The 14,042-nt window shown below is 37.9% G+C and overlaps 1 protein-coding gene across 2 annotated transcripts in view; it reads right to left on the minus strand.

The window, feature by feature from the left end:
* Positions 1–4,131: 4,131 nt before the first annotated feature.
* LOC149946401 (ornithine decarboxylase 2-like) overlaps positions 4,132–14,042 on the minus strand; it is a 39,190-nt gene continuing 29,279 nt past the window's right edge. For both annotated transcript variants that reach the window (XM_090171331.1, XM_090171330.1), the window contains exons 4-10: positions 13,423–13,499; positions 10,829–11,004; positions 9,866–10,003; positions 9,323–9,488; positions 7,532–7,679; positions 5,570–5,652; positions 4,132–4,549 (exon numbers count right to left, since the gene is read on the minus strand). In XM_090171331.1, the coding sequence (XP_090027457.1) occupies positions 4,292–4,549; positions 5,570–5,652; positions 7,532–7,679; positions 9,323–9,488; positions 9,866–10,003; positions 10,829–11,004; positions 13,423–13,499 (1,046 nt within the window). In that variant the 3' untranslated portion in view covers positions 4,132–4,291. The remainder of the gene's footprint in view (positions 4,550–5,569; positions 5,653–7,531; positions 7,680–9,322; positions 9,489–9,865; positions 10,004–10,828; positions 11,005–13,422; positions 13,500–14,042) is intronic.

Genomic DNA, 14,042 nt, shown 5'->3' on the forward strand with positions numbered 1-14,042 from the left:
ATAGCGGTGTTTATCGTATTGAAGTTTGTAGCTGAGTGTGGTATAATTGGAGTAAAACCATAAACAGTTTTTCGTCAACTTCTTGGCATAACGAGACTGTTGTACCCGCTCCAAGAAGGCATATAATTAATTCCTTCTATTCGAGATAGATACCGACAATATCAAATCATCGTGCCTATCGATCTCCAATTGCTGATCTAAAGTGCTAAAGTTCTAAAGTATTTTACTCTGGCAAAAGGCGGTGCCCATCACGCTAGACGGCTGTACAGTAAGGGATCAAAGAGATTTAAGGATACAAAAAAATTCACACAATAAAGAGATCAGTAGAGTGGCGGCGGGTCGAAGTCCCCATGAAGGGGAGGACTAAATTAGGTCCGCACCGATCGCCACGGGGGGACCGCGACCATCCCGAAATGGAGCGAGAGAGGGGGGACAATGCGCCGTGGGTTTTACGCGCAATAGCGTTGATGGTCACAAGGCGCTTGACACGCCGCCGCGTCGTGAGAGAGGGCCAGTGTACATTAGGGAGAACCCTAGTACTGCTGACGTCCCACGAGTAGCCGATAGAAGTTACGAAACGAACAGCCTTCCGCTGGACCATTTCAATCTTATGTATTGGCGCCGCGGAGTGGGGGGACCACACGGACGAGCAATAGTCCAAGATAGGAGTCACGTGGGTCTTGACGGCTGAGGCTTTCGTGGGGAAAGAGCAACCGTGTAGATGACGACGCGGAAATCCGAGAGCACTATGCGCTTGAGAAACGATCCTTGAGATATGGGAATCCCAAGAAAGCGTGGATGTAGCGGTGACCCCAAGGTATTTGAAGGTCGAGACATGCTGAAGAGCTTTCCCAGCGAGGTGGTAGCTGTAAGCAAAGCCTTGGAGCCCGGGCGGTGTAGGAAAAGCACCTTGCATTTTTTGGGGTTAAGCTGGAGCTTCCATCGGGTGCTCCAGGACAGAATTTGGCCAACGTCCTCTTGTAGCGTTAGGTGGTCAGTTGGGGCCCCAATCGCCTTAGACAGGGCAACGTCATTAGCGTAGATGGAGAGCCGAGAGACAACCCCGGTGCCTACATCGTTGACGTAGATGGTAAAAAGTAGAGGACCAAGGACAGACCCTTGCGGGACGCCCGAGGGAACTGGATGCCAGGCAGACTCGGCGCCTGGTAGGACAACCCGGAATTGGCGACCCTCCAGGTAGGCCACAAGCCACAGCAGCGTTGGTCCACGAACGCCATAGGAGCAGAGCTTGGCCAGTAGGAGCTGGTGGGGGACAGTGTCGAACGCTTTTCGAAAGTCAAGAAAGATGACATCCACTTGAGTAGATCAGGCATCCACACAGTTGAGGAGCTGCGTTTCCGTGCTATGGCCACATCGAAAACCATGCTGAGCGGGAGTAAAAGTGGCGTGACGGTCAAGGTGGGCGGTGATTGAGGACGCCACAACATGCTCGGTGACCTTGAGCAGGTGGGCCAAGAGAGAGATCTGACGATATTCCTTGGGATCTATCACGCCAACTTCGTGTTCCGTTTTCGGTAGTTTGGCATTGTGTGGTTGATATTTTTGTTTCGAAGTTTGGGCGATTGGGTTTTTTTTAATATTTTAATTTATTGATTGTGTTGATCATTTGGGTGTTGAAATTATTCTTCTTCTTGTGAAATGGTTTAAAGTGGGTTTGTATTGTTATTTGCTCGAACAGTTCATTTTTCTCAAACTATTTCACTTAGAATTTTGAGATTTTCAGGGAGGGTGTAGTAGACAGTAAATGTCTTAATTATGAAATTTCAGAAAAATAATTTTTCACGGTTAAAATTTCTAACTTAATCTGTGATTCTAAATTAAGTTTTTAAGGAACATCGCTCAGATATAATTAATATAGTTTAACTATTAGATTGTTAGAGTTAATGGTTTTTATTTACCTTAATTACTAAATTGTTAATAAATTAAGAGTTGTTTAATTTCTAATTATTCTTTACATTATCACTGTGCTAATTAATAATTGTTTAAATATGTATTTGGATAGAATTTAAGTCAATATAAAAAGCTGGTCTAAAGAAGAATAAACTATTTTCTTGTGTTTTCTATATTTCCACCTTTACGAACAGTTTGGGAAATATCGAACCCAATAAACTTTTGAAATATCGTAAATTTATCGTGGGGGTCTTGGTGAGATATATAAACTTTAAATTCAATTTTAAAATTTTCGGCCCGTTTTCTATATTTTTATAAAAAAAATGAATCGCCCTTATAACAGTTTTGAATAAGCGTAGTTATAATGTTGTGAGACGACGCGTGGAGAATGAACTAAATTCCCCCCGAGGAGAGGTAACATTACGGGCTTGGCCGACTTGTTTTACAAATACAGCACAAATTATTCTGCTTCTTCTTATCCGGGGAACAAACTAGTTTTATAACTCCATCCATTTCGATTATTTTACTAATTAAAAGTTAACATACTTGAAAAACATGACTGTAAAGAGCATACTCGAAAAACCATGACTAGAAAGTTTGTAAAACACGTTTAAACTGAAAAGGTTACACGTTAGAATATAATTTTAGAATTTGCATATTTTTGGTTATAATGAGTACGCGACGACAATTATATCGTATTAATAGTTGAATTAATACTAACTTTTATCGTTCTTCAATTAGCCTTGTTAAAACCCTTAAAAATCACTTTCTTTCATGTTCAGGGGTTTTATTAAATGTTAAATAACTAAGTTATTTATTGATTTTCGCGATTGAAAATTCAGAGTGCAGATTGGGCATAGAGGTTTGTAACTACATTTTCAGATATTAACTATTTGAGGTCACATGGGCGCAAATCTCCATTACGCGTACTTTTTGAAAGAGGTGTCTTAGTTATTGTCTCATAACCTTTGACTTATGACCGATAATTCAGTAATAAGACATTAGACAGAAAGATATTACCCTAGCAATGAAAACGACATCACACTTGTTGAAATCGGACCATTGGATTAGGAGATATAACATATTTAATTATGGCGGCAATTTCCGAGATGGCGCACATTGGTACCCGAATTGGGTCTTGTGACCAATTTTTTTTACATACCCTAGGGGTCTTCTTAACAACAACAACAACAACCAAAAATAAACTGAGGGGACATCGAAGTGCTGACGGAATCATAGCTAGCGCATAAACTATAATGTGTAATCCAGCCCTGAGTATAATCAAAATCTTTAAATTAAGGTTTTTTTTAAACTTCTTTTCGATTTGCGCGACCCGCCGATTCTAGTTACCACAGACAGCATTTGATGAACTCGTTTGGTTGTTTGTAATGCAACATAGTTTAATTCCTTTTACAATATTTACTTTGTCGCTTACGATTAAAAGCAGAAATAATATAATAAATATTTTTGTAGATTGATTAATTTCACGACGAAAATCAATAGAACGTCTTGAAACGATATGTATGTTTGTTATAAATTTTTCACGAAAAGGAAAAATTGCTTGTTCGATTGCATTAACTAGCTTCGCTGTGATGAGTCAATAAGATAGTTGCAAAAGGCATGACGCTTCCCATACTGAACATACTGAAAGATTAACTTGAAGTCAGTCACAGCACCGATTCTACCGATAAATTTTATTTTTCTAATTACGTTAATTTCGTCAAAACCTTTCAGTAAAATATTTTCCAAAGAAATGTTCTTGTAAAATAATATCATAGACTTGCGCATGGGGCTTAAGGGTGCCATAATCGCTGAGCATTCTTGACCTCTAGGTACCCATCCCGGCTTGAACAGTTATTCATGGTTCAACCGTTGATCGGCATTTACTATTTGACGTGAAAAAGTAAAAGAGTTTTTCTATATGGTGTAACTATTCCGTTGTTTTTGCATCTTTTATTATGATAATTATTTATAATTTTTAATTGCTATATAAAGGTTATATTTGTATGGTTTTATTTTTATCTGCATATTAACTTATGATTGTAATCAGTGTTTTAATTTTGATTTTCTTTCTTGTCACTTCTGATGTTAGTACTTATAATTATAAATATAATAATGAACAATTATGACTGACCATTTTAATTAAATGAAATAATATTAAATTTAAGAACAGAAATTGAAACAATCAATACATACATTATATTCTTATTCGAAGCCACCAGGTGCAATAATTGGAAATAATTGCAATAACTTTAATATTTTAATAATATTTTATATTAATACGGCCTTGAAATGAAAATGAGGCATTCTAAAGCGTCCAATTGTGTTAGTTATGAATAAAAAGCAGAGATTATACGCCTTAGGTTGATGCAAAACAAGACTAAAAATTAAATTGGTCATTGTCCACGACGTCGGTGAATCCGTTTACGAAGTACAATCTTGGATTCGGCAATCCGGCAAATTCCGGAGTGAATCTGTTGATGGTGTAAGCTCCGGCGTTGGTGATTTCCATTTTGTCTCCTTCTTTCAGTTCCGGTAGCATCAGATCGGTCAACCAATCGCGTGGGTCACACGTCGGACCCCAAACGACCGTCTTCTTCAGCATTGGTTGCCAATCTTCCATTATTTCATCTTTATCCTGTAAAAAATTTGATAAATTGGTTAATATTTATAACCCGGAATTAATTTATTTATTCTTGGGGATAATGACTATTTTGTGTCGAATTTTAGGCTTTTTCCCATTTGTCACCAAACTCGAGCATCAGCTCCTACCCTTAAGAGTAAATCAAATCGGCGTGGTATCTCATTGTTTCTTAAAGACCCACGTCTTCTGACTGGCGTAGAAATGTATATAACGTAAATAAAACTGTCTCTTGCCCTCTCTCGTGTGGTGAGAAATTTGCCTGGACATAAATCCGCAGTGGAGACGTAAGAGCATTGGGAAATTTTCCTAAAATTATCGGGAGGATAGGGTGTTGAGTAAAATTAGACTCTTCATTTCACTCTCCGTTGAGGAAAGTCTTGACGAAGCCATTGTCGAGCATGACCCAATAGTCTTGAGGGGCCTCACAGCTATAGCTAAAAAACGCGAGCGCTAGTAACGGGGAAATTGGTGTCGATGCAATTGATTTCTGATCATCACGACTAGAGATAGTTGAACTGAAAGCGCTCCTTGACTTTAAAGGAGTAAATAATATTTTAAACCGACTTCAAAGAGGCAAAACATGGCTTTACCGTGTCAAATTAGTAAGAACGGGAGTCATAAAATTTTCGAGGTTCATGAGTTAAGAATGGAAACTGCGAGCTAGCCAAAGTAGAGAGGTACTACATATTACCTCCAGGAGTAGCTTCAACCAGTTGGCCAAAGCAAAACGTAATCGGGTTCAAAGGTCATTTTAGACTAAAATGGGATAATCCTTGAACGGGACCAGTAGTATTTGGGGATACGGAGAAGACACTAGAGGTCGATCAAGGGCAATCTCTTTTTAGTATTTCGATTGTGGTTCTTTAGTTTAAAAAGCTACCCATCGCGTTCTTTCCAATTCCGGGTTGTAAAATTTTCCAAAAAGGGCAACCTTAAATCCGAAATGCTCAACCCAGAATTGTAGACTACTGATTGATTACCAATATAATATGAAAATATGTCTGGCACACTAACCTTGATGACGTTTATCTCTGGTTCGTGAAAATCGAACAAGAATGAAGTCATGCCACTATACACGCCACAGTTGAGAAACACATCTGAAACGGTTAACGAAATGGTTTTAAACAAAATCCTGAAAAACAATTTGAAGGAATCGAAACTCAATTTTTTTATATTAAATAGCATAAACTTAAAGGGATAGTAATTTTCCATATTTACGGTTTGGCTAACGGATTTATCAGATGCTGGTCCCCTTCACTTATCACTCCAATGACACTCATTACAAAGGTGCATAATCGGTTTACCAAACTAACGCTTAACTTCCAAAAAATGCTCCCCACCAGCGCGATGCCAGCTTAAAACTTTTGGCTCCGTCTGATCGCCACCGTGTCATTGATTTGGTTTTTTACACGACATATATCATGGGAGGAGTGACTCAACTTTAAAACAATTATTATGTGTAACTTAACTCCTCTTTTTTTCCCCTCTCCTTTGTTATTATTTATATATATCTTGTTTGTGATGGCTACAGACAAGCCTTTCGGTTTAGTAGCTCTACACACCATGTAACCAAATAAATAATAAATAAATAATCAATCTAAATGTCGAAAGTCACAATAAAAATATTATGGTATCGCATGGTAGCAGATGATTTTTCGGTTCAGAATATGATCATCTTTCTTTTCGCATAAAATGAAACCGGCAGCCATTGCATTATAGTATTTAAATTTGATATCTTAAAATTTCAAAGTGCCTCATCGTCGCTTGCCCTTTTGATGATTACCAGTTTCACATTTTTAATTTAATTTTTGTTGTACAATTATGAAAACCATGAAAATATACGATATGCATATTTAAACTTGCGAATTTGGATAATAATACAGTTAACTAAACTAACTAGGACCTCAAAGTTGATTTGTCAAACTCTCTCTTGTCTGGTCGTAATGGTTTTCCGGCGAGGTTTTCGGTTTCCCCATTCCATAAAAACGTGTTCAGGTTCATGGTAATAGTAAGTATACGGAAGTGTTGGCTCGCCTAGCATGAAGAGCTCGCCACCACCCTCCTACGCATTTTAACCCAGTCACCTGATTTAAGGGCATTAAAAGTCTCTAGCTTGACATATGCCTAACGTGGTGCCTTGATTATTAACCTTGCTGAATATTATTATTATTATTATTATTATTATTATTACTTTTATTATTACTTTTTCAAAAACTAAACCTGTCTCCCCATTATTGCGTATGCAGCTTACCTGCAACGCCTTCAACCCCCCAACTTGATATCTTTTCATGTAAATATTCTTCTATTTTGAAAATTGTATAAAATTATAAAATTGTTTAATACCATTAGTATTTTAATATGGAATTATTATAGTACTTTTTTAAACATTGTATAAAAATTGTATAGTACATTTCACATTCTAAAATGTCAATATTATACTAATTTCATTATCTTTTTCAATTTTTCAATTCAATTCCTTTGCTGTGAATTACCTTGTTGGTGCTATATGTACTGTTGTAGTGCACAATAAACAACCGATTCATTCATTCATTCGTTCATTTATTATTATTACTTTAAAAGTATGAATGTTTGCCCAATATATCATTGGTTCTATTTATAATATTGCTACAATTTGAAATATACATTTTTCACGTAGGCTGCAGGTAGCTTTATATCTCCTGGCTGCCGATTTCGACAATTCTAAAGAAAACTAGGTGCAAAGAAAGGGTACTCTTAACTAATAAACCACCGTGAAATCAGTGTTGCTTGTAACGGTTTTATCAAAACAAAGTCTATATTACGGTCTACTAAAAATCTGTGAGAATCAAGTCATGCAATTTCCAGTTAGAACATTTCTAGTTAAGTAAACAGGTGGTATTGTCATGTTTTTATTTGGTCCAAGTCAGTATCATTAGAACTTTTGAAAACCTCGAAAGTTTAATATCCATGCTCCAAGTACATTACTCAAAATCCTACCTTGACACTTCACGGATTTTTGCCGCACTCCAATGATTTTGGTATAAAAGGAAATCATGTTCCCCACTAGGAACAGACCAGGTTCTCCGATCACTTTCACGTTCGAAGGATAGGTCTCGCTCAGCGCGGTGCGGATACCTTCAGCCAGCTAAAATGAAACAAGTTCGCCAAGAAGGCGATAATATTATTTCGTACCCGTATTCCATTTAAGCGGTTAGCAGAAAATCATGAATTGGTAATAAACCTTAAATTTGACTGAAATATTACTTCTGGCCAGACACGGCTTCGATAAGAAAGTGTCACACTTATTATTACTTCTGACCATACACGACTTCGTAAAGATAGTGCTACACCAGGCCTTTAAACACGCTTTTGCAGTGTTGTGTACACATTTCATTGTATAAGCCATAAGGCTGAACATTTTACGAAAAGAGGGAAGATCATTTCCCAATTTGCCCCTTCCGACGGCAGCAGGCGCTAAAGCTCTCTCATCTCTCTCGTTCAGTGAAAGAGTAGGAAGTGCGACTTTGTCACCATTACTAGGTAAGTGTTTCCCATTTTTCTCCTCACCTTTTCATTCAGAGAGGTTACTTTCAAACAGAAAATTCACCTTCCTCGAGCGTTTACGACCACTACCAGCTAACATTATTATTAGCATTTTATCTTTCCCCGTTTTCACCGCAGAATTTTTTTACCTTTACTGCTCATCAGGATTTGGAGCAGTAAGCGCGCCCTTTCAACCACTACGAGGTGACTGATTTCCAGTTTTCTCCGCCATTTCGCTTTCAGATAGGTTACCTGTAGATCTCTCTACGATGTCGAACGGTTCTCTCCCGCCTTTACGCGCACTACTAGCTAACCATCTACTTGTACCACTATTAAGTAAACGCAATATTTCATGCCCGACCCATATAGGGGGGCACGAAATAAAAAGAAACCTATTAATAACGTCGCGTTCTTTTTGTCTTAGTAGTGAAAACATAATTCGTTTTAAGAAGATTCTGCTCAACAACTCGCTGCTTGAACTTGGGGAAAACTCCTAGATTATTTCGGAGAGTAGATTTGTCTGAGTGTGAGATGATAATTTGACTCTCCATTAAAGGGCGTTCACCCCCACACGATAATAAATTTCACTCGTCTATAGGCGTTTCGGCGAGAATTCGAAATATGCCTTGATCACTTTAGGATTAGATACATTTTGCCTCGGTAAAATATCCCCGTAAATAAGATCATGGCTAATTTTCATATTCCTCTAAAAATGGCTCTAGGGAATAGTATGCGTTTTAACGATGCCTTCTGTTAGGTAATAAAGGTGTTTGGACGCTCTACAAAAGCTATGAGACTCACGTGAATAAACTGCCAACCGTGCGGGGGGAAATACGTTTTCTTGATTTAGGTTGAACCAAAAGTAAATAGAGAAGAACCTAATTGCGCTGTTTTTTCCTCTGAGGGTGTGCTACTCTTTCTTGTTCAATTTGGTTATAAGAGCAATTGAAGAGTGCTCTTGATAAGATAACTCTGACACCATAAGTTTGTGCCAAATGACAAGAGCAATATATCAGAAATTTCAATTCGCAATAGATCTTTAACGGAATGTAACCAGCAAAGCGATCTTAATGGAACACCTCTTCAATTTTACAAATTTCCCGGTACAGTAGCGCAAAACATTTTTAAAGCCAAAGGCAAGAGCGTCCGGAGCTGCAAACGTTGGTGTTCCACACCAAATACCTGAGGTTATATTCCCTTTAACGGCTAGCTATTGGAAGCGGTGAGATTCGAAGATTTACTGACCTGGATAAACAAATCCTCGGAGCCGTCGGGTCCCGGGAATCCTCCTCCAATGTCCAAGACCTCCATGGAATGTCCGAGTCTTCTGGCCTCGTCGAATACCTTCCTGGAACTCTGAATGGCCGCTCTGAAAGGCTCTGGCGACTTGGTGCAATGGCCCACGTGGAAACTATTAAATGGAATGCGCTATTTGAATTTTATATTCTCGATTACTTGGAGATTTCCAACAGTGACGTTAGGGAAGAAACATGAGGCTCCCCAGGCCAATTGGCACTAAAGTTTTTAAAACTTCCATTAATTTTAATTAGAGCTGCAGACTAGGGGAAAACTATATAGTCTGCTGTCTATCGCTCACTTCGGATTAATTCCGGAGGAAAGGCTCAGTTCTTCCCCTACTTGCCTGGTGAAACCATTTTGTACGCCGCCTTATGGAAGACGCAAAGAGACTTTAAAAATATTTTTGTGGTCTTCTTTGCGTTTTTCAAATCTACGGTGAATCGTCTGACCAACAAAAAAACATTGGACGCATTTCTCGTGGTCGTGTACCTGATGCCATGCAAATCGAGTCCCAGGCTGGAGCAAACAGCGACGAGACGCAGAGCTTCTCTTTCGGAGCATCCAAATTTTGAACCGAAATTGGTGTAATTGCTGGATACAACTGAAGCCGAGAGGCGAATAATGCATCTGAAAAATACTTCTTTCTTAAATTTTTTTACAAAATTTCCTGCCTACCTTAAGTCTAGAATAAAAAGTTTAGATGGAAGCTCTAAGATTGTTTTTATTTGTACTAGACTTGCTTAGTAAGTTGTTCTTGGATCGTGCTCCATTTAGTTGAGTTAATCGTATAATTCTTTCGGTGAATGAAGTGATCCACCAATACAATTCAAATTAGCCAGTCAATAAAATTGAAGTTTTATATACTAAGAAACGAACTGCACTAAGAGTAACGCTCCAAGAAAATATATTGACACGCGTAACAAAAATAGTTAACCTACTCCAAGTGGCTCGATCTTAAAAATAAAATAGTCTCACATAGGCGCGTGCTTTTCCAAACTATACCACTACAGATTTCAAAAGTTTCTAATTGGCCAATTTTAGTTTATTTATTCGTGAAACAAATCTGCCGGGCTCTGAGGACCTGAGGTTCTAAGAGTGGACATTATTTGCTCTTTCGCACATTATTGTTCAAAGTGTGAGCGCTCTAAGGTAAGATGTACACACCTATAGCGAGACAGACAGTCCAACAAGTTAATTGGAAATGTATAGTACTTGCTAAGACTTCGTGTATTTAAAAAATCCAAGCTTACTTAATCTTTAAGGCTAGTTAAAAAATAACCTTTCAAACGTTTTTATCATTTATACTTTCAAACACAATCTTTCGCAATATAGTTATTATATTTAACTTGTCTTTCCTCTGTAAAGTAAATCTGCATAAATTTGTTGGTTTAGTGGTCAAACTCTCCATGCAGCCCCATGAAAAAGCGCTCGTTTTGACATTACAATACTCACTTTGGTTTTCCAACACAATACTTGGACATCTTCACGAGTTCTTCCTCGCAATCGAAAACCATCATTTTCACTCCCAGCTTGTCGGCGCTCTTTATGTGACTCGGGAATTTTTGCGGCGCCGAGAACACGATGTCTTCTGGTGCGGCTCCCGCATCTATCGCCAACTCAATTTCTTTCTGGGAACGTAAATCAAATCTTCAATGAACAGCAAGAATGCATTTATTTGTACTTGGGGAGATTGAGAGGGACAGAAATTCACAGAATAGGTGTTTCTATCAAATACGGGAGGTCAGGTGTAAATGTGTTTTCAACGTCACTAGCTATAAACTCTTAAACGCGCCTCCCCAATCGACCTCCATTACCCTACAGTCTACGGGGAGGATGATGAAAAAACCGGTTTTGGGGGGAATGAAATTTTTGTGGTAGAGCGCTCGACTCGATAAAGATTTTGGAATTTAAAGTCCACGTGGCAATAAAGTACTAAAAGGCTTAAGATCGTGACGCGCAGAAAAACATTTTATTCTTTTTATAATTTTTTGGTTTTATTTTATGGAAACACCTATCAGCCTTTAATCAAAATAGGCACCTGATTAGGGCATCGTAATATTTAGGAATGTTAATGAGATATATGCCAGTATGTCCCTCCCCTTAAATATCAATCAGATTGGTTCATTGGCCCTCTAAAACGGCCATGGATGGAACTGAGATCGAAGGGCTGTGACTGAAAGGGAAAATTCGCCATGCGGGTTTGCAGTTTCAAAGCACAAAAGGGAACAACGGCTCCGGGTGGCTACGCTAAGTCTGTAGGGAACATATCAGATGTTTTGTAATATGTCCTGGACAGTTACGTTGGGCGGTTGCACGCTTGGTTTTCGCAATTTAAAGTAATTTGGGGAAGGGGATGTTTCCCCCCATTTCAGTAAGAAAAGGTGGAATCTCAGTTTTAGGGTAAGTATACCATACAGCATATATTTTGGAGCTAAAAGCGCGTTTGGTCAACGGCGTCACTGAGAGGGTCCCTCTCAAACATTGGGTGCTTATACGGAGAGAAAACCTTTTTCTTAAAAAAAATCATTTGAAACCGTTGTTTAATGTGTGGTAGAAACTTGCTCATAGTTATTTTTTGACTATTGCCAATTTTGTGAAATGCTGTCCACCTGAGACTACCTCACGTGTTCAAAGGCTTAACTAAAATTCCCACGTATACAAATAATTTCTATAAAATATTGCACATTTTCTTAATTATTTTGATTTTTCTTAATTAGTTTTACCTAAATATATGTAAAATAATATGATAATCACTAAGTTGATTGCTTTTAAAGACTAAATTTAATGTTCGCGGCATTTATTGGTTGTGCTTACCTCACTACACTATTGAGCAACGAAAAAACCTGCTCTAGTAGTAGATGACTTCGCTTAGTAACGTGACGTCGAAACCGGAAACGCCAAAAACCGTACAGTTTAGAAACCTAACACAACTGTGAGTTTGATTTCCCCAAGTTGCATCTTTTCAAATTTGTGTAAAGTTTAAAATATTATTTCTACGATTGCCGAATAAAGTCAATCATTGTGGTATTTGGTTAAATTATTTCGTTTTGGGTTTTTAACCAGACGCTGGTGGCCATAGAGACTCCACAGTCACCTGCTTTATAAAGGCCAAAATTTACTTTTACACTGAAAGAAGTCGATCCAACCCTACTAACAATTGTAAGAACTGCGAAATATTATCATAGCAGACGAAATTTATATGATGCACGGCATTTGGTAGGGTGACTGTCGTTCTATCTTATATTTTTTAAATAAATTATTTAGTTTTTAAAAAAGGAAATTGTTAAAGAAGTGATGAAATCGTAATTGGCAACTGGTTAAACCTAATATTTAGGATATGGAAGTGGCAGCATAAACATAATAATAATTACGACCTTTTTTCGCCACTGACAAGTTTTTAGAAGGATTAACAAAACCAAAATCAAGAAATTGATTGGATAATAAACGAAAAATTGGTCGATATTGAAAGTGCAACACAACGTGTTTAGATCTAAAATTCAATTCCACACATATTACCTCTAGAGACTAAACTAATATTTATGTAAGTTAATTTCATTTACCTATTCAAAAATTCCTCGTTTTCTAGCAACAATTTGCGTTAATTTCCATTTTAAAAGCGATTTAATTCCGCTAAGCTTTAGTGTCAAATTTTAAACACTTTGAGCGATTAAATGCACGATATTAAATCGCTCCCGGGTGGCGCTATTTCAATATTTTGGGCATCACCCGTGAAAAAGGAGCTACTAAAAAAGGACCAAGTGTCATACTTATGAGTAATATGTTACTTATGGCATTTTCTCCGAGCTTTTAAAAAGTACGCCTTGCAAATTGTATTATCAGCAGAGCCAATTTCCGAAATAAGATATATGAGAAACATTATGCGCCCTAACAAAAGCCTCATCACGCAAAACTCTCTGGCTTCTGATCTGGAACGCCAGAAATGAGGGTTTTGTATTCGCATACCCTCCATACATTGAAAGTTCGGTACTCTTACTTACTTACTATACCTCTCAGGGTAAAATTGTTTTAAGACTAGATTTTCGTACCTGACTTGAGCAGTCAAAGTTTCCTCCTAGACGACCCAGATGCTTAATAACTTCCGGAAGACCATTCGCCTTGACAGCTGAAAAACATATAAAAATATAAATGCATTCATTCTAGGAAACGATAATAAACTAACAATGTGAGTGAAGTTTTATCTCATTTTGGATTCATTCAGGTTAATCTTTGTCTCGCGCCAATAAATGTGCGCCGCCATTTCCACTATGTCCGTTACTCGCCATCTTTCAACAGCATATGTAACAGATCCATCATAACTATGCCTTAAATTATTTTTAAAGAAACTTTGGGTACGACTTCAATAACGTCACTTTCAAATCCTGGCGCCAACTCCACATCGATTTTACAGAAGGGACGGAAGTGAGTCAAGCGGAATTTTAAAACTTGCGGAATTCGTCATGCGTTTCCAGCTTTGGCGGCTTAGCTCGTGCCTCGCGGTCATGGTAATACTTCGAATAACACAAGGATTATAATTTTTTTCCATCTTTGCGTTCACTTATTGAATGTTCCTTGTGGAACCAGGTCTCTTTGAATTTTTTTTTCTATGGAAATGTTACACAGAGGCACATTTATAAGTGATTACGTTAGATATGCTAGCGTTGATGGC

Source organism: Leiobunum rupestre, chromosome 4 (assembly GCF_980474605.1).
Source record: "Leiobunum rupestre chromosome 4, qqLeiRupe1.1.hap1, whole genome shotgun sequence".
Classification (NCBI taxonomy): Eukaryota; Metazoa; Arthropoda; class Arachnida; order Opiliones; family Sclerosomatidae; genus Leiobunum; species Leiobunum rupestre.